This window comes from Helianthus annuus, chromosome 17 (genome assembly GCF_002127325.2).
Source record: "Helianthus annuus cultivar XRQ/B chromosome 17, HanXRQr2.0-SUNRISE, whole genome shotgun sequence".
Classification (NCBI taxonomy): Eukaryota; Viridiplantae; Streptophyta; class Magnoliopsida; order Asterales; family Asteraceae; genus Helianthus; species Helianthus annuus.
Window position 1 is genome coordinate 192,197,875 of NC_035449.2, and position 21,974 is coordinate 192,219,848.

At 34.3% G+C, this 21,974-nt stretch overlaps 1 protein-coding gene across 11 annotated transcripts; it reads right to left on the reverse strand.

The window, feature by feature from the left end:
- Positions 1–1,095: 1,095 nt before the first annotated feature.
- Positions 1,096–9,680, reverse strand: LOC110926137 (transcription factor MYB124). Of its 11 annotated transcripts, none has more exons than XM_022169889.2 (18): positions 9,412–9,680; positions 9,254–9,285; positions 9,103–9,130; positions 8,943–8,974; positions 8,799–8,830; positions 8,665–8,696; positions 8,162–8,558; positions 7,597–7,643; positions 7,415–7,471; positions 7,245–7,317; positions 7,074–7,129; positions 6,670–6,843; positions 6,336–6,472; positions 5,808–5,932; positions 4,961–5,067; positions 3,391–3,542; positions 3,170–3,315; positions 1,096–1,785 (listed from the first exon to the last, which is right to left on the reverse strand). In XM_022169889.2, exons 7-18 carry the CDS (start codon positions 8,303–8,305, stop codon positions 1,678–1,680), a joined length of 1,326 nt encoding a protein of 441 aa, XP_022025581.1. In that variant the 5' UTR covers positions 8,306–8,558; positions 8,665–8,696; positions 8,799–8,830; positions 8,943–8,974; positions 9,103–9,130; positions 9,254–9,285; positions 9,412–9,680; the 3' UTR covers positions 1,096–1,677. The 11 variants fall into 11 exon arrangements, with proteins under 11 accessions (XP_022025581.1, XP_022025585.1, XP_022025587.1 ...); XM_022169893.2 differs by having other exon boundaries at positions 8,665–8,687; positions 9,412–9,679; XM_022169895.2 differs by lacking the exon at positions 9,103–9,130 and having other exon boundaries at positions 8,665–8,687; positions 9,412–9,679.
- Between the last annotated feature and the right edge of the window lie 12,294 nt (positions 9,681–21,974).

The following is a 21,974-nucleotide window of genomic DNA, read 5'->3' on the forward strand; positions in this document are numbered from 1 at the left end:
AAGCATGCTCTAAAATTTGTACAAGTTTCCCTCCATTCCTCTTAAACTTTCACCTTCCAAAAATCATTTTTCCACACTACTAACCCTATATCAACTTGTACCCCATGCAATAACACTTGTACATCTCTTCAAAACATCCAATTCCACCCCTTGAAAAAGACCCAACTTTCTTTTTTCTTCTTCTTTTTGGTCATTCTCAACATCATCATCAAAGCTGACCAACTTATATACACCCACCTTCCCCACAAACACAATTCACCATTTTTAACCAAATTTCACACATCAAGAATAATAAAGCTTCAATCTTTCATCTTCAGGTAAGTTTCTTCATCACTTTCTTTCAATCAATTCTTCATGCATTACCATTTTCTGCTACAAGTGTTCACTTTTCGAATCAAACTTGTACAAACCGAATTCGAGTTGTAATAAAGTTTCAATCTTTGGTATCACATTGACTGAATTCCAAATTCCAACTTCGGTTTTCGAATCATTTCTCTATGCATTACCATTTTCTGCTACGCGTGTTCACTATTTGAATTGCACTTGTAATAAAACGTCATTTTCGTTCCTGAGGTTTGGCTAGTTTTGCAATTTTAATCCCATAGTTAGTTATTCCGTATGAGGATCCAAAACGTTTGAAATATTGTCATTTTCATCTGGTTCGTTAACTCCATCCATTTTTCTCCGTTAAGTCAGGGATATTTTGTTTTTTTTTGTTAACTTGAAGGGCAATTCGGTCTTTTTCACTTTACGTACAAGCATTTAGCATAATGTACAGCTATTCAAAACTAGTTAAGTTAACAAAAAGACGAATATACCCCTAACTTAACTTCGAACTTTAGAAAATCAAATTTTGAATAACTCAAAACCGATTCGATGAATACTTATGATTGTTCATCATCATCATCATACTCAGTAAATCCCACCAACAGCAAAGCTAAGGTAGAGTCTGATGAGGGTAAGATGTAGACAGCCTTACCTCTACCCTGTAGGAATATAGAGGCTGCTTCCAGTGAGACCTTCGGCTCCATAGTAGTTTTGAATACTTATGATTGTTACAAATAATAATTCAACAATATAACATAAAGAAACATATGCACACAAGAATCACACACCTTAAAATCAAATCATTGTATTTCATACATTGCATTATAACAAAAGCTTACACCTTCTACACACACACACACACTAAAACAAACAAACAAATTGGAGTCCAACTTATGGTGATTGAGCCTCCACACTCAACTCTATGTTTTCTACTATTACCCTCTTTACCATTGGGGGTAATATCGTAAATACAGGCGAGTTGCCGATGTATAATTACACTCTGTAAAAAAAAAAAGTAAAATTATGTTCTGTGCAGGATTTGGCATATTTCGAGGCCAAATATGTTATGTGGGAAATTACGAATATACCCATATTCGCAACTCGCCAAAAATTAACAAACGAAAACAATGCAAGTCAATAAAGCGGTAAACAGTAAACACACACCGGAGATTTATGTTGTTAGATCTACTAAACATTCTAGAATGTACCGGAACATTCTAGATTTCGATGCAGATCTTGATCAAACCTTTTTGTGTAAAAAGTCAGGCTGAGAATGACTGCAAATCCAGTTATGAAGGGGAAACTCCACATGCTCGCAAAATCTGGATAGGGGTAGTTTGGGAATTTTGCTCAAAGGCAATGAAGAAGGGCGCGTTTGCAGGGTGGATGCGCGGTTTTGGTGTTTTGTTTGGGTGGTGGTGTTTCCATTCCGAGTGTTTTTAGTAGAAAGTTCCGTTCCTGAAAACGCACATAAAAAAGATTAAAAAAATAATAATCATGAATTGGGGTGCTAAACGGGCCGTATGCGTTGGTTAAGGGGTCAAACTTGACACGAACCTGAAAACCGTGCCAGACATAACAAGAACATGACAAGAATATTATATTATTTGGTTGACATGAACACAGCTGATTTTTATATATTTTTTTTTTATTTTTTGCACATTAATACTCCAAAATTACAAATTTGCAAAGAAAAATACAAATGTATATAAACTCAACGGCGTTTAAGTTATAAAGTTTTTAAACCTTGGCGTAAAATGCGACTATTCTGATATGACAAGAAAAACGCATTTTAAAACAATTGAAAAATAAACAGGTTAAACGGGTCAATCAGTGAACCGACAAGTCAAACCGACAGCAGGGAATAAAAGGAATTTGCCGTTCAAAAAAATATATATAGATTTGTGTGTTGTTATTTGCGTATACGGCTGCCCATTTTTACCCGAATACGAAGGGTTGAAGCCACCTGAACCCGAATTAGAAAACACCCGAAAAACCCGAACCTTAAATGGGTCAGTTATCGGGTCACTTTTTCCCAGCCAAAAACCTGAACAACCCGACCCAAAAAAACGCAATACCCGAACATTTATCGTCTTTTTCATAGATGTGTTTTAATTTAAGAGTTTTTGGTATTTGAAACATTAAGTTTTAGGACTTTCGAACATTACCATATCATATTGTCAAACGATATTTGAATTTTGTAAAAAGAACATTTTTTTCATTTTACATCTAAACCCGGAAACCGAACAAGCCAACCCGAACTAACCAGAACACGATCAACCTGAACTTTTAACGGGTCGGTTATCGGGTCACTTTTTCCCAGCCAAAAACCCGAACAACCCAACCCAAAAAATTTGAAACCCGAAAAAAAAAACCCCAAAGAATACCCCTTTTTGTGTATAGATTCAAGTATGCATCATTATTTTGCAATATAAAATGGAAGTTTTAGGGTTTACGTGTGTAAAAGTAGATACGTGTAGGGGTGAGCAAGTTTAGGTCCGGCCCGAAAATAACCGAGAACCGAACCGAACCGAAAATATACCCAACCCGACCCGAATCCAAGTACCTAGATATTTAGATCGGTTCCAATTTTTCATACAAAATCGGGTCGGGTCGGTTCTCGGTTCTTTTCATGGTGAAACCCGACTTAGACCTATGGACCGGAACCGACCCTATATTTAGGGTAGTGAATCGGTTCTGTATTTTATGTTTGGTCGGTTCTCGGGTCGGGTCGGTAATGGTCGGGTAGGGTCAGGTTTTTCCTTTTGCTCACCCCTAGATACGTAACCAAAGATCTATGTATCTCATGGCTATATGCATGAAACTGTTAACCGAAACTTACACTTTCCGAAAAGTGTGGGCTCGGGATCCCTGCAGCCATCGATTTAAACATCGGGGTCACTTGAACGGGTGAATTGAACTCCGAATTTGGCAAAGGACATACGACATCAACATCATTATCAAATCCGTCACAAGAACCTAATATATCTGTAACAAAAACAAAACATAGGTCCATAATTGCCATCACAAACGCCAAAACGACGACAAAATACAAGAATTTACCTTCGTTTGTTGTTGAATCGGGTATTATGTTACTTTTACCATCGACAATGTTATCTTGAACCGGTTCCATTTTTTCTATCGCTTGGGAAAGAACCGTTGACCCTGTACTGTAGTCAGACCCGTCCGGGGATCCTTGATATAAATCTAGTTGCCTGCACAAATTAATGTATTTTTACCATTATATGTTTAGATCATAGTTGTTAGTGAATAGCGAACGATAGTGACAAGCAACCTATACGCGACGTCGCGATAGCGATGAAACAGCGGACGCCATGGTTTTAAAAAACGCTTGAGGCGCGCGCCTCGAGGCGAAACGGCCAGAAAACGAGTCTGAGGCGCGCCTCATGGTGTTTTTACTGCATATGCGCCTCAGAGGGGCTGAGGCGCTATGAAAGGCTGCCCCTCAGGTGCGCCTCATGGGATTTTCATAGTTGTTTTTGATTTTTTGTGTCAATTTCAAGCATTTCATGTCTTTTTTATGTATGTTTTTGATGAATCTGATGATGAAATTAGTTAGTATTATTATTTTTATAATATATATAATTTTTATATTTATTTACTAATACCGCCTCGGCCTTACGCCTCGTTTCGCCTCGAGGCTTACGCCTCGTGAGGCGAAGGGAAAACGCCTTGAAACTCGTTTCCGTTCTTTTAAACCTTGGCGGGCGCTATTTGAACTTTAGTGATACACTAGAAGAAAATTTTAGAAATATTTTATATGTATATTATATCCAAATACGGTGTTTCTGTACGTATATTTAACAAAAAACCTAAAATATAGCTATTGTATACGTATATTTTATCGATATTTATATAAAACCAAAAAAAAAACAAAAACAAAAACTGATGTGCGCTTTGCTACGCTATTCGCTAGGGCTGCAAACGAACCAAACGTTCGGCGAACAGTTCGTGAACCGTTCAGCGAGAAGTTCGTTTGTGTTCATTCGTTTATTAAACAAACGAACATGAACAAGAAATTTCGTTCGTTTAGTTAAATGAACAAACATGAACAGAGGTCGTGTTTGTTCGTTTATGTTCATTAACGTATTTGTTTGTGTTCAATAGTTCATTAGTGTTTTTAGTTTTTATATTTATTTAAATACTTCAAAATTCCGACAAATTAAATATCTAATAAGTGTTAGTGTATTATATATTTTGTTCATGAACGATTGTTTGTGTTCATAAACATTAATTTGTGCTCGTCTGTGTTCGTCAACGTTCGTTTTTGTTCGTTGCCTAAAATTAACAAACAAACACGAACGAACACGAACAAGTTCATTTCCTTAACAAACGAACACGAACATAAAATCTCGTTTGATAAGTGTTCGTGAACGGTTCGCGAACACATATATTTCTTAACAAACGAACACGAACATAAAATCTCGTCTGATAAGTGTTCGTGAACGGTTCGTGAACACATATATTTCTTAACAAACGAACACGGTCTTGTTCGTCGTTTGCAGCCCTACTATTCGCTATAGCGCTCGCTATGAGCTATTAACAACTATGTATTAGACATAAAATAATAATCATTGCAGGTGACGTCGCAATTATGCTCCTTATCTACTACCTCCAAGATTGCTGGCTGCCTTCATCACAACTTCTTACGTCCATATCGGAAACATTGAATCCAAGAGCATCGCTTCCTTTCGATTGTTTTATAAAATCTTGAACGGCCTGAACGTTAAACGATTAAATACAACGGTTTTACATTTTTTCGACAAAAATAAGAGAAAAAAAAACTAGGGAGAAATCCAGTGTTGTAAGAATCCCTAGGCGCTAGTCGGCCAGTGGGGTACCGACTAGCGATTAATCGGATTGGGATTTATATATATATCTTTCAGTTTTATATGCATATACACACGTTTTTATATGTATCTTTAAGTAGACATGTTTTAACACTTTCTTCGACCCGTAATTGGCTGATTTTTGGCCAATTAGGACTGGATTTGACCACTGTTGACCATCTACTGATTAATTGCCGGAATTTATAGGTTTTGGTCAAGAATCTGGCCGGGACCACTAGACTGCCACCGACTTTTGGCCAATTAGGACTAGATTTGACCACTGTTGACCATCTATTGCTTAATTGCCGGAATTTACAGGTTTTGGTCAAGAATCTGGCCGGGACCGCTAGACTGCCACCGACTTTTGGCCAATTAGGAGTAGATTTGACCACTGTTGACCATCTACTGATTAATTGCCGGAATTTACAGGTTTTGGTCAAGAATCTGGCCGGGACCGCTAGACTGCCACCGATTTTTGGCCAATTAGGACTGGATTTGACCACTGTTGACCGCCTACCGATTAACTGGCCGAGTAGATAAAAATTAGTTGGTGAATCTCCGACTAACGACAAATCGGTGACTAATCAGAGGCTAGTAGGGATTTTTACAACCATGTAGAAATCTTTTCACCTTGCAAGCATCTTCATAACTCTCGTTTGTTTTCTCCGTATTGACTTTAATCGCGAGTGAGCTAAGTAGTTCCGCTTGTTGTAGCAATGCGATAATCTTCGGATCGTCTTTCTTTAGAAATGTTCCTTTAAAAACATTAATCATTAGTCGCCGTTTTATAAAAAAACCGAAATATTATACTTTCAACCGCACTTTTTATTACTCCTAAAAGAGTTGATTACTGTTTTCGTCCCTGTGGTTTGTCAAAAATCACTATTTCAGTCCATTAGTTTAAAAATTGCGATTTCAGTCCCTGTGGTTTCACTTTCGTAACCATTTCAGTCCCTGTACCTAACAGAATAATGGATTGAAATGGTTACAAAAGTGAAACCACGAGGACTGAAATGGTTACGAAACTGAAACCACAGGAACTGAAATCGCAATTTTTAAACTAATGGACTGAAATAGTGATTTTTGACAAACCACAGGGACGAAAACAGTAATTAACTCTTACTAAAAAGTTTCGTGTATGTCGAATACTGGAATTACCATCTTTCGACACCTCGTCAGTTTTGGGACGAAGCTGCGTTGTAGTTGCGTTAACGTTATGGCATTTCTGTAAAATTAGAGTGAATGGAGGTCTAAGTTGCCGATAATCTTCTGTTGCATCCGGGATATGTTTCCTCCTATATAAGAATAACGTGATTGACGTTAACAGTATGATCTTGAGCATGGGCGTAGCTTAGAAGGTGGCCGAGGGGGCGCCCGACCCCCCGAACTTTTCGCTCAGTAGTGTAGACCCCCCCCCCCCCGTTGTTCGGGTCAAGCTTCGCTACTGATCTTGAGTTTATTACAAAAACTCGAAATCTGTATAAAAAAATACCGTATCTTCGAAGGAGACATTTCTAGAAGCGTTTCTGAATCATGAACGTTGTGAAGTCTGGTCCTTTTGTTGTTTGTTGCGATGTAAAATTTGTTGTTCTCTTTCGCCAGCGCTTCGTTCTTTGCTCTCTTCTTGCACAAAGTGGAGAACCGATTCTTGACCGCGTTATCCGTCCTACAAACGTCACGGTCAAACTAACGGTCAATGGACGGAGTGTTGTAAATTGATGCGAAGTGCATACGTTAATGGTGTAAGTGTGCAATGTTTTCTTAGGGGCGTGTAAGCTGATATCGGTGTCAAACCACAGGGGTGTAAACTGACGTTTACTCTTTTATAATTTTTTTATTGATTTTTTTATCTTTTTTTATAATTTATTTATTGATTTTTTTATCTTTTATATTTACCTGCCTGAAACCACTTTTGCTATTTCGGTCCATCTGTTGCCGAAAATCTTTTGAGCCTGCAAACCGTCTTCTTATATCAGTTTATCGTATAGCTAATTTATAAATAAAAAAAATAAAAAAATAAAAAAAAAGATTTACGACAACCCTAAAAGGATGTTTTTACGGTGATACCTCGCATAAAAGCATGTCTTCCTCTTGTGACCAACCGCCTTTTTTGAAATCCGAATTCAAATAAGTGAACCATCTGTATTCTCAACATATACCCAAATCAAGAATTAGCAAATAGTACGAAAAACACATATTATTTTTTTTTTTTTTGTAAAACTTTATTTTTTTTTTACCTTCGTCTACATTGTCGTGTACTTTTATCCTTAAACTTCGACGCAACAATAGCCCAACTGTGAATAACACTCATCATCATCAATCGTACCCGTCCAATCATCAACATATATCCAAAAAACTTTTAACAAATCATCAATAGATTTTCGAAAACTTTATGAGATTTGAAAAAAGAAAATCGTACTTGTCGGTTCCATGGATACCAATTTGTTCCCTCAATATATCATCTTCCTGAAAAACAAACACGAACCCGTATCAAACAAAATGATCATAATCTACAACCACCATTAATAAAAGAGTAAATTACAAAAATCGTCCTTTATGTATGTTACTTATTGCAAACTGTGTCCTTTGTCTTCAATAATTACAGAAAACGTACTCGATGTTTGCAAACCCTTGCAAGTTATGTCCTTTAGCCCTAACTCAGTTAATTTTTGTGGTTAAATCTGACCAAATGGACCCCACATGAGGGTATTTTTGTGGTTAAATTTGACCAAATGGACTCCACATGAGAGTAAAATGACCAAAATACCCTCATTTTGGGTCCATTTGGTCAGATTTAACCACAAAAAAAAATTAACTGAGTTAGGGCTAAAGGACATAACTTGCAAGGATTTGCAAACATCGAGTACGTTTTCTGTAATTATTGAAGATAAAGGACACAGTTTGCAATAAGTGATATACATAAAGTACGATTTTTGTAATTTACTCTTAATAAAAAAAAAATCAATCAATTAATTAAAACGAACCTCTTGAGACCAAGAAACTATATGCCTCTCCTTCTGCTTCTGAGCTTCACCATTACCATTACCGTCACCGTTATTATTATTATTACTACTACTGTTATTACAACTACTAATACTATCACACCCTTTGTTCTTCATACTTTGCATCTTTCACCAACACCACCTAAAAACCCTAACTTTGGCATGCTAAAGCATCCAAACACTCTTAAAAGTTCATAAAAATCACAACAAAAGATGACCAAAAAAAGCCTCAAAAACTGAAAAAAAAAAAAAAAAAAGCCTCTTTTTAGGGCAAAAAGTTTAACAAACTACTATTCAATTCAAACACAACACCACATGCCTCCAAATGCCTCAAGATTCAAACTTTCTGATTGATTCAAACTTCAACACCCTTGAAACCCTAAAAACACACAAAAAATCCCAAAATATCAGAAACCCTAAAATCAAAAACTGATTAAAAATTGATTATGTTAAGAATATATAAACAGATTGAATAAAAATCATACCTTTTGATTCAAACATCAACAATCTTGAACCCCTAAAATTAAAGAAATGATTAAAAATCATTCACAGCCATCAAAAACTGAAATTAGAAACAGATTAGATTATATCAGATTAATGGGTTGAATAAAAATCAAACCTTTTCAATCAAACATCAATAATCTTGAAACCCTAAAATCAAAAAAAATCAAGAAAATGATTAAAAATCATACAAAACCATGTAAACTTTCAATCAAACACAGATTAGATTAAATTATATTAATGGGTTGAATAAAAATCAAACCTTTTGAATGGAACATCAACAATCTTGAAACCCTAAAATAACAATAAATAAAAAAATCAAGAAAATGATTAAAAATCATACACAGGCATATAAACATATAAACTTTCAATCAAACACAGATTAGATTAAATTAGATTAATTGGTTGAATAAAAATCAAACCTTTTCAATCAAACATCAACAATAAACCCTAAAATCAAAAAAAAAAAAAAAAAAATCAAGAAAATGATTAAAAATCATACAAAACCATGTAAACTTTCAATCAAACACAGATTAGATTAAATTATATTAATGGGTTGAATAAAAATCAAACCTTTTGAATGAAACATCAACAATCTTGAAACCCTAAAATAAATAAAAAAATCAAGAAAATGATTAAAAATCATACACAGGCATATAAATAAACATATAAACTTTCAATCAAAGACAGATTAGATTAAATTAGATAAATGGGTTGCATAAAAATCAAACCTTTTGAATGATAAGAGTCTCTGTAGATCTGAAAGATGATATGAAAGTAAACCCCAATCAAGAAAGAGTGTTGAAACTGGAGATAGTGAAATAAAAACAGGGTATATTGAGGATGAAATAATAATAATAAAAATAATAAAAAATCAAAGGGTGAAGTCTAGAGAAAAGTGTGGTGTGGATGGTGGTGGGGTTTGAGAGCGCGGGTTTGAGTGAGAGTTTGAAAAATTGACGCTGAAATCCACGAAGAAGTAGAGAGAGAGAGAGAGAGAGAGAGAGAGTAAATTCGCCATTATTATTTATTGTTGGTGTCTGGTTTTTATTTTTATTTTTTACGCTCCGGTGACGGTGGTGACTGGTTTTCACTATGCATTTCTTGTGATTTATGTAAATGTCAAAAAATTTGAATGAAATTTTATGCATCTTACATCTACTCTCATGTGATACTAGTTGTATTGAACAATTTTTTTCGTCTACATACCAATTAATTTTATGAGAAAAAATTCAAATACAAATACCCTTATCATATAAAACGTATAAATATGGTGAAAATGTAAAAAAAAAAAAACAGAGATATTTTCGTAGTTATTTACTCGTAGAGTAATTATCAAAATTACTCTACAAATGATCTTGTAGAATAATTTTATAGAGTATCATAATTACTCTACAAATGATTTTGTAGAGTAATTTTGAATTGTATGTTGTTTGATAGATAAACTTACAAAGTAATTTTGACACATTTGTTGAATAATTTTGATGCAGAGTAATTTTGATACACTTGCAAAGTAATAAGATCAAAATTACTCTACAAAATCAGTTTTAGAGTAATTTTGATAATTAACCTACGAGCAAATAATTACGAAAATGTCACCGCCATTTTTTGGCTTTTTCGTGTCTTTCGTACGCAGAGCCGTTCTCGAAAACTCTTGAAAAAATTTAGGTCTCGGGCAACGAAAAGAATTGGGCCCAAAATTATGTTTAAAGATTAAATGAATTACAAAAATAATAACTTAGTGGTGAAGCAAAGACTCAAACTTGAGGCCTTTACAGTATTTTGAGATGGTTTTTACCAATACACCACCAATTTTTTTTACATAATAAACGGATGAATATATTAAATATATAATCTAATTATTATATACAAGCTTATAAAGACTTTTCGGACCCTTTGAAATTTTGGGCCTCGGGCGTCGGCACGGGTTTGCCGGGCCCAGAGCCGGCCCTGTTCGTACGTTTTGTACGATAAGACACTTTGTACGTGAACTTAACCCTTAATTTTATACTCAATGTCTCATACGAGTAAATATTATTAAGTTTTATCAATGAGTAAATTACTCTTTAAGTCCCTGTGTTTTAGTGGTTTAACCACTTAAGTCCAAAATTCAAAAGTTTAACGTCCCGAGTTCCTAACCGTTCATTTTATAATGTTTTGAGTCCATGTGTTTTAGTGATTTTAACCACTTGAGTTCAAAATCAAAAGTACAAGTGTTAAAAAGTTGGACTCGTAATGTTATAAAATGAGTGGTTAGGGACTTAGAACGTTAAACTTTTTTATTTTGGACTCAAGTGGTTAAAACCACCAAAATAGAGACTCAGAAAGTAATTTACTCTTTATTAATTGAGAACTCATCGATTTGCTATTGGTTTAAGAAAAATATATAAGAGGCATGAATCCTGATACAGTGATACTACTTACATTGAGACGTGTTTGAATTAGGGGCAACGTTTCAAAGAAAAGGGATAACGAAATCGAAAAAACGTCAAAATTTTTTTAAAATTTTCCAAAATTTTAACTACCGTCGGAGCGTTAAGGGGCAACGTAGGTTACCCCTTATTAAGAGGTACATCCGCCCCTGGTTCTATTTATTTTGTGCTTACCATGTCATCGTCCAAAAATAATACCATCGTCTAAAATTACAGGGTGTTACTCGGCTTTCGGATACAACCGTAACATATTGGTGACATTGATGCTTCTAACCTAAATCTGCCCAAACTTATGAACATATGTTGTTTGTTTCTAATATGTTGTAACAATTAACAAATGGAAATGGATTATATGCTTACAAGCGTCAAAAATGTTACTTTCTCTCAAAATTTTAATCAAGTAGTGTACATGGTATTATTGGTATAAATCATAATTGTCGTCAATGAACGGGCCGGCATGCTTTGTCGTGCAAATAATATAAATTTTATTTTATTATGTCTTTTGCAGCCCTATTTATTCTTTGTAAAATGACTTAAAAGTTTATTTAAATACTATTTAATCAAGTTATATAAATCCATAAATAAAATAAAAAATGGGTTTAGTTTGGTTCGCTTACCGGATAAAACCGAACCTATAACCTATGTTTCGATTTGAAACATTTTCCTCTTATATAGAAAGGAGACACCATATCATAAGTGCATTAGACCACTATGTCATGGGTGATCGTCATCTATCTGATACACAATTCCAAACAATGATGTTTTATAAAGAGTGTTTTATGTTGCTTAAAACTTCGAGTTTAAGTTGACTAGGCGTAATAAGTTTGTAATGTGCACTAATATTTTTTAAGGGTATTGATTAATCAACTTCTTAAATTGGTTAAACAAATTTTCGATTTTTACCTTTGTGTTTAAGTTGTATTGAACTTAAGATTATAATTCAGTGGATTCAATGACTCGGCTTTTTGGACAATACTGAATAAAACTACATCGTATGGAATACATCCTTTCCACTCGTTTGAGGGAGAATGTAAAATCTTATTGATAGTAAAGAATGCCGATTATGTAACTTTTTGAAACCCTGACCGTGATATTCTTTGGCATTGCTAGATCTTGACCAATATCGCAAATAAACATATGATGTATACTCTCCAATGTTATATATTTAGCAAATATGGGGTTAAGAGATAAAGTATGCAACTTTACCAATAAAAACACTAAAGGATTGTTTGGCAACATCTGAATGGTTAAGTGCCGAACAAGTAAGATTTCTGAACCATTAAGTGTTGAACTAGTAAGAGTTCTGAACCATTAAGAGTCTCTATAATGTTTAACCGTTTAGAGGCAAATGCCTGACCAATTCAGATTAGAGGTTTTAATCATCCAGACTCTGTATAATGCTTAACCATTCAGAGGCTTAACCATTCAGACACCTGCTCATGAAACAAACAGTCTGAACCATTAAGTGTTGAGCCAGTAAGAGGTATTAACCATTAAGAGCCTCATTAAAAGGTAAACAAACAGCCCCTAAATTCACTATCCATCAACTATTGAGTACATAATTTGTAACCTTTCTATATATAGTTTTTTTTTTTTTTTTTTGTATTATATAACTTTTGAGTTTGGAATGAATCATTAGTGGTGCTAGTCTGTAAATATGTTAGTCCCATATTTCATGTGATTGAAATGCAAAGATATATAGGGTGGGAGGTATAAGGTATGTACACCAAAGAGGTTGTAGTTTTTAGAATTGCTTAATTGTTTGTTAATGTAGATCAAAGAAACAATGCGAGTTTAGCGAAACCAAACAAATCATTGCACAAGTATATATACCCTAGGACAAACTAGTATTTACAACTAGGTAATCTATGACATAGTAAGATGTCTGGTTCTCAAAAAAAAAAAAATCACACAACTTATCTTCATATATTGGTAGAGATGAGTATGTGTAGATAGAGTGATTTTGGTAGTCTAGCATTAGTTTGTCTATAAGCTTTAAACCCACCAAGTGGTTTAAGGGATTACATTTGACTAGTTTCTTACTTTAAGGCCTTATGATCTTCAATTATTATGTTTGTTTTGAATCTTATAAATGTTTGCGAGAGATATTTTATTTCTCATAAACGCTTAGGGGCTGTTTTGGGTAGGTGACGAACTAGTAAAAGGTCTGTACCATTAAGAGCCAGTATAATCCTTAACCGTTTAGAGGCAAATGCTAATCAATTCAGATAAAAGGTCTTAACCATTCAGAGGCAAATGTCTGAACCATTCAGACATCAGCTCGCAAAACAAACAGTCAGAAACCATTAAGTGTTGAACCAGTAAAATGTCTGAATCATTAAGAGTCCATTAAAAGCTGAAACAAACAACCCTTTACACAACTCTTCTAGTATGAGTTGTAATTTGGCTAATTACCCGCATCAGAGTCTATAGTCTATCATCAATGTCACACCCCCAAAATACCACATGCGGTAACACCGCGAGACGTGAGACGTACCAGGATCCAATCCACCAATCACATTGAACCATTAATAAACATTTAATAAAAACGTTCAATTCACTTCATAATACAAATCCAAGTCATAAGTTAAAACCAAAGTAAACATTCAGCGGAAGCATAATATTATTCGTTGTTCAAGTATTTCCAAAACAATGTACTAAACCAAGAATAAATATCCAAGAGTTGTGACCAATGACCACTCCAGCACTCCCAGATAGCAAGTTCCATGTCCAAGAATCTGACGACCTGCAAGCATGCAGACAAGTGTGTCAGACGGCGCTGGTGAGTTCAAAGTTTGTTAATACGTTTAAGTTACCAGATATGAGTATGAGACGATTCAATGATTTGATGTTGTTATTAACTCGATTACCGCAAATGGCTCTAGATTTATTTGCCCAAACCCCAATGCTCTATCACACATTGGTCAAGTGGTTAAGGTATTAGTTCATGATCGTCCTCACCGGTACGGTGTGAGGGTGCCAAACCTAATAGCGCTATCAACTAATAACCCCGTTGCCTCCCCGGCAACCAATCGGTATATGTAAGGGGACTTAATGATAGAAATGAGTGTAATAACCAACATCCCAATAACCCGACGTTCCCCGGAACGATTACCAGATGTCCCTCCCCGGGACGCATGCTTGGGAAAAGAGCAGTGAACTCACCTTGGTTTGCTCGGTATGACTAGCTATTTGCTCACTCTTAGACAGTTACAGCCTATGGTATTCATGTTTACGTGATTAGTTTTCATTCGCATGGTTCACGTATAATTCACAATCACAGTGTGCATTCGAACAACATGACAGTTACTCAAGTTCATACGATTCCACAATTCTCGTGTATGTTTCACAACGGTGTTAACAGTTACATGTACTACTCATAACAACCAAGTCATGTTTCCTCAGTCGATGTTTATATCATTAACAAACAGTAATAGGGTTTCGTCAAAAGAATCATTCATATCATTCAAGTTCCAACAACAATCTGAACTATCCTTTGGGCGGCGAAACTTCAACCGACGAAACACTGAGGTGTTTCGTCGTCATGACAGGTGACGAAATACTAAAGTGTTTCGTCGATATGGTGGGTGACGAATCACCAAGGTGTTTCGTCGGGTTTAATAACAACCCTAAACACTTCCAGTTCCGGTTTGTTCATGACCACACACAGCCAACATGATACTCATACAGAAATAGAATCATCAAAATCGTGCAGTGAACGTGGCCGATTACAAGACATCAGATTTTTATCATGTGTGTTCCAATCTACCGACTTAACCAATAACATATCAAAACCCTAATAGCGAATCAATCATTATCCATACAAACACAACAGTTCTCAAGCATCATACAGTCTAGATCATCAAATCTATTAGTATTCTAACACTGGTTCATCGACGAATAACATGAGCAATTACAGTTTCTCAACAACATAACAATTCATAACAGATTCGTCACATGACACAAACAATGCTAGTGCAAACCAACTAACCGAGAAAGAATGTAGTCTCTCGCTAGAATACCGGATACGTGCTTAGGGAAATCAAACTGAGAAGGTGATGCTTCGTAGAGAGTTTGTTGCCGTTGCTAGGTGCAAAGAGAACTAGGGTTTGAGTTTATGATTGACAGTTTCAATATCACAAGTTTATGTTTTAAATCGTTCTTTGTTAGGCCGTAACTACTTGGCCCGACGGCCCTTATGGCGAAACACCCATGTTTCGTCGATCAGGGTGATGGCGAAACTCCCATGTTTCGTCGAGTACGGTTTGTGGTTGTTGCACTAATGTTTCGTCGTGTATGGTTTTAATTTGTAAACAGTTTAATAGTTTATATTAAGTTTATAACAACTAACCAACCCATAATGCACACATACGCAAATAAATTACAAAGACATGGTTTGTAACAAGTAACGTGTCAAGGGAAGACCTTGAAAACTTGGGTTGTCACAATCAATATTCTATTTGAATTGATTGGAGTGTTGTAACATAGATGACATCATTGCGCGATGCATTGATCTCGACTGTCCAACAAATGGTCAAGTGTGTTAGTACAAAACCGGCTATCTAAGTGAAACAACAAATGGTCAAGTGTGTAAGCCCAAACTTAATTAGCTTTAAAGGTCTCTTGTAAAATATGATAGAATTAATCATAACCATTTGCACATGTATTTTTATTATAATTAGCCTTGTTTATCTTAAGACGTGTTTGGATTCTTTTGGGGAGCATGTAGTTCATTGTACATAGCTTCTGGGGTTCAAGTACCAACATGATTTGGTTGAGATGTCCTTTTGTATATATTCAAACGCGCTGGTATTTCTGCTAAGAAAGAGACACCCCTTAATTTCTTAACTGGTCCATTGGAAGGGAGATCTACCCTTAGACCAGCCGACATATTAGTCTTTGGATGGGTATGAGAAAAACATGCATGTGTGGATCCAACAGGGGTTTCCCGGCTTGTGGGCTTAGGGGGTAGTGCTTTCACGGTGGGTCAGGTTGCTTCAAGCAAAGTGACCAAACACAAGAAAGCGTGCCTTGACAACCAACACGTGTTTATCCCATTTGCTTTTGATACTTTTGGTTTCCTGGCGCCAGAGGCTGTGGACCTACTGAGTCGAGTTCAAAGAGTCATGCATAGTAATGTTATGACCCCGAGATATATGGGCGTAGTTTTTAAAAGATTTACTTTGCTATTCAAAAAGGGGTAGTGACGCAGCTTGTTGCCCGTTTACCATTTATCTCGATGTAAATTCATAAAAACTGAGTAAACTGCCATTTTGGTCCCTGTGGTTTGGGCACTTTTGTCATTTTAGTCCAAAGGTTTAATTTTTAACACGTGGGTGCAAAAAGGTTTCACAGTTACCATTTTAGTCCACTGGGTTAACTTCATCAATTTTTTCTGCTAACGAGAAGGCCAATTCGGTCATTTTATATGGCTGAATTGCTCTTTTAGTTAACAGAATTACATACAAAATGACCAAATTGGCCTTCTCGTTAACAGAAAAATGGATGAAGTTAACCCAGTGGACTAAAATGGCAACTGTGAAACCTTTTTGGACCCACAGGTTAAAAATGAAACCTTTGGACTAAACTGGCAAAATGACCCAAACCATAAAGACTAAAATGGCATTTAACTAATATATAATGTAAGCACGAGATAAACATTCAAAAATACTATGAGATTTGAAACTAAAATATAGTTGTTGCATATAAATACACTTAAAATGGAAAATCTTAAGAGCTTTTTTTTGTTTTTGTTTTTGTTTTTTTTTAAGTTACAAGGTATATATAATAAATATGAATTAAACGGTTGTTTTTTTCTGATTTTACATATATTTTAAGGTTTTTATAATCCCAATGTATATGTATTATTTCTTAATTAATTGCTCAAAAGAGAAACGAAGGAGCGTTTGGTTTATAAAGTGGTCTAGGACTCTTGGCCATGGCTTTCATATCATTTCCCCACTTCAAAAGTATATTTTCTTTTTGTTTTCCATAACTCTAAAAAGTTAAAACATTATTTTGAGAATCTAATCGGATCAACTGGTCGCATGGATTAAAATGAGAATTATTGATATTGCTCATATGAGCTAATGTATCTATATCTACTTAAAAATTTAGTTATATCAACTTTTTTACAACTTTTATTATGAGTCTCTTAAATACATTTGTGTCTTTATAAAGTATTTTCTAAGGATACCTGCAAAAAGTAAGTAATTACAATTTATAGTGCTTATAGTACAACACTTGATTAGCTTAATAAGGGGGCATAATTGTCCTTCTCCAATTAATAAAGAAAAAAGAAAAAGAAAAAGAATTATTAATTGTGTTTCTCATTCAAGGACCGTAAACCCAACTAATAAAGAACATAAATGATTTTAAATTACATTAAAGCATTTAATTAAATTAGTGAATATTCAATATACAGTGATCCGTCCATTTAAATTCTTACTACAACTAACCAATATGTTTTATTAGTGAATGAATATAAAGTCTTCTGTCTATTTGAATTCTTACTGCAAGTAACCAATATGTTTTAATTAGATAAAGGAACAACTCACCAATATTTAAACCACATTAATTCAGATACTCTGAATAGTCATCATCGCATGAAACCGTTACCATTTATTGAAGAAACTTCAATGGCCATGATTGGATTAGCCAACTAAACATTTCTTAAAGACCTGAAATAAGCCACAAATGCTGGATCACTACTTCATTTCTCCCTCTCGCACTCTCTCTTCCCGCATAACGTACCCGGATTCAACAACACCATTGTCATCGTACGGCGACAATGGGTCTTTTGTTATCATGAATCGAACTTTGAGTGTTTCATACAATTGTGCACCACCACCCACCAACCGTAACCTAATTCAACAACACGGCCGTCACTTTTTCATATGCAACAGAGGTAAGTCACCAACTTCAGTTCCCTTATTTTCTTTTATAGATGAATCCAACTTTGAGTATTGTGCATTATATGATTTTAAGTTAGGATCATTTCATCTGTTACTTTATATATGATGAGGTATGTAAAAAAGACAATCTCGAAATAGAAAATAAAAAGAAAATCTTAAATGTAAAATTCATCATCTAAATAATAATAAAGAACAAAAAATATGAACTTTCAGATGAGAAATAATAAAGAACAAAAAATATAAACTTTCAGATGACAAAAAACACAAAACTAAAAATTCATCATAAAGACTCCCGTTCAAAAACAAAAACAATAAGCGGATACAATATGGGAACCGATTTAATACCTTGAAACCAAAAATATTATTACAGTATATGATCATAAAAATAGAGTGAATATTATTTAACTTAAAATTATTAGAAACTTAAAGTTATTAAAAACTTTGAATTATTCAAAGTGTAATTGATCAATATATGATAAATCAAACATATATGTTTTTTAATGTGAATTTGATATCATATTTTAGGTAATAAGAATTTCAGGTTGTAACCGTGTAAGATTTTAAACGAGCATATTCAAAATTCAGAGAACATGATGACGCTGAATATAAAATGAGTGTAGGTTTAAGATCAATGATTAACCCTTGAACATGCTTCCATAAACTTCACATTTTCAAGAAAACCCATTTCAAAAATCACACTCCCTCTCCCTTAAACAATCTCGGCCGAACACCCCCTAATACACTATCACTTTCATTTTCAAATCCAAATCTTGAAGAATCATGTCAACATGAGAAAGTAGTAAGGGCAAAATGGTCAAAATCATTTTTTTGTTATTGTATGACAAGAAGCAACCCCCCTGATTTTTGTACGAACATAACCTTTATAATACTCTAATATTTTTCATTTAAAAAATGCATCATAATGTTTAATAATTGCTAAATTTTTAAGTAAAAAGGAATAACATTAGAGAATGCGTCTACATAAAGGTTATATTATCATATATATCGTCTTGTGAATTATTCATAACCATCTAAGCATCTTAACTATCATGATAGAGGGGCTTCGCTTAGGTTACACCATCTTACTATCATATGAATCATTGATAAACATTTACTCAAATAGCACACAGGTTTACATTATTCCTTTTGACTTATCCATGTCATTTAATAACAATAATAATATTGTTAATAATTATAACATAAGAGACAATCATAATAATTGTATATGTCACCTAATTTACTATGTGTTCTTAACCATATTTTAAAAATACTAAATAGTTAATGTTACTTAGTGATATATTGTTATACATGTTCCTTACAGTATGTATGGTTTCTAATTTAACATGATATTAAATTATATTCTAACCATACATCAATTAAAGGACATTGATTCTATACCCTAACTACATATTTACCTTCATTAACACAGCTTTAATGATGTTTTTAATTCTACTTTATTATATTAATGTGGCTATAATTATTATCTCCCTTTGTATGCAAACCCCTAACTTCTCGGTTTCACTCTAATAAAAGTAAGTGACTTATCATTTTCCCATAACAATCATCATTTAATTTTGTGTTAATTAATGTTGTCCATTCCAAAAGACTATCTAAATGGCTTTATAAATCTTTGTCCATATTGCAGCCTATACCCGCCTTCTCTCCAACAACCTATAACCGCTCTGTCTACACATGTGGCCATGGCAATGAACGATTCTGTTGCTGGGTATTCAGAAAAATAGACCACACTAGAAGCCATCTTGACCCACGATAGAAGAAACAAGCATCACATGGTATGCCCTCTACAAACTACATTGTATATATAGAATATTCATTTTAGATTATGTATCTTTATCGAAATCGAAGAGTAAAGGACAATATATCTCTATCTCTACACATAATAATATTATGGAGGACGCATGACACGATTCCAGCCTCCGTAATTTGTTATCTCGATCGTCTCTTTTATAAAATTATAATGTTAAAGAAATATATACTTTTAAATTTAATATTAACTTAACTATATATGCTAAATATTTAATTATGGATAATTATAATATGATTACCCAAATGAGTTTATATATTTTTTGTTTTGATCTTAAGTTAATTAATTTAATTGTGTTAAAAGGATACTTGAAGGATTATTTATAAAGGTAACCCAATAACCAAAAACGCATTTAGTGGGATCTTGGTGCTAGATTTTCTATCATACATTTTGGGTTAGACAACAAGATTGCCACTAAATAAATATGGATGTTTTTTATTAGTTAAGACTCAAAAAGAACCTTATGTTCAGTATATATATACATTCATCCTTTTATGGTATTATTATAAATCAAGAAATGACTTCGTGACAGGTTGATTGTTGTTACATATGATCATACAATTTTCATATGCATGTATGAGTTGATTATTATATGAAGGCACAAGCTTATTTTTTAATACCTTAAATCAAACATCTATTTGGACTTACATTCGTATGTTAAAACCTAACAGTCAGTTTACGAGTTTGACATGCAATAACCAAATCCAAATTCGTATAGTTTGTGACGACCAAGCTGACCCCACACGATTGTTGGTTGTATCTACTTCACATCGGAGGACTATATTGCGGTTAAAAAAATTAATGTTTTTTTTTAATACCGAAATCTATTTTTTAATACGGAATTCACATTTATAGATATTTATAAATATTTTTTAACAGTTATAAATATTTTTTAATACCGAATTCACATTTTTAATACCGAAAAAAAAGTAATGTTTTTTTTTAATACCGGATTCACGTTTATAAATATTTATTGAAAACATAAAATGTAATTTAAATATTGGGTAGATAAACAGTGTACGTAGTTCGTGGCGAACCAAGCATATGTAAACGTTGATCATTTTGGTTAAGGTCAAATCAGGTTTGCATTAGAATGTAATATACACTTAGGATATGTCATTTTGGATAAGCACAATATTGGTTATCATTTTTGAATCAAATGGTTAAAGTTTATAGTTATGCTGGTAATATATGCAGAGTGCTGAATTCACCTGTCGTGTTGAAGTTAAATGCATACGCAATAGCCAAGAGTGGTTCAAGCTGACATGTGGAGGTGGGAATTGCATGAAAGGTGTGGGGCGTGAAGACAACGATATGTGGTGTGATGGGTGCGAAAACCCCGTTGTCTTCCCGAGAGGAAGGTTTGTTTCTAAAAATGTTTAGTTGTATTAATTTGTAGCCATTCTCATGCAGCCTTATAATTGAAAATAAATTACAAACCTTGCACAGTTTCAGGCTAGAACTCGAGGTGTTTGACTCAACAGCCGAAGCTGTGTCTGCTTTGATGACACCGCCTAACGCTTGACAAAGACCACTGCTCATAGTATACTCACAGCAGAGTGTGGCCTATCACGCGTCTACAGCCTTTATTCCACTGACATACAGGATAAGTTCACTCCGGTGATGGTAAGGAACGCTGATGGAAGCATTTCAACACTGCCGAATTATTTCACTGCAGTCAGTTGGCTGGTGATGGGATTGGGGATGACGGTGGCATGCGTTAGCTAAAGTTTGGTCTATGTGTTATCCAATAAGATAGGAAGGCATGCGACAGTTTATGCGTTTTTCCTTTTTCTGTTTCATGTTTTTTTTTTCCTTGGAAGACATCTTATTTTCACTTCTTTTTGGCCGGCAAGTTTTGCCAAGTAAACAACTTATGGTCCATGGTTTAATAAAGTTTAAGCACGCCCCTTTATAGGCGTATTGTCTTACATGTTATGCATCGGCCGTGTCAGACGTCTTACCACGAACAAACAATAGCTATTATGCATGTCGTGCATCGCACGGGCTTTCTCCCTAGTTAGTTATAAAGAAAAGATTGGTTTTAAGCGAATAAAATTTGTAAAAAAAAAATTAGGATGACAATTGAACTAATAACATCACAGGTTTAGATGATAGATTTA

Excerpts from the sequence above, each read along its gene's own strand:
- LOC110926137 (XM_022169889.2), bottom strand. The coding sequence starts at position 8,305 with ATGCAAAGTATGAAGAACAAAGGGTGTGATAGTATTAGTAGTTGTAAT. Across the intron at positions 6,844-7,073 it reads GCAAAAGTGGTTTCAGGCAG|GACGGATAACGCGGTCAAGA; the intron begins GTAAATATAAAA and ends TGACGTTTGTAG. Across the intron at positions 3,543-4,960 it reads GGCAGCCAGCAATCTTGGAG|GCAACTAGATTTATATCAAG; the intron begins GTAGTAGATAAG and ends TAATTTGTGCAG.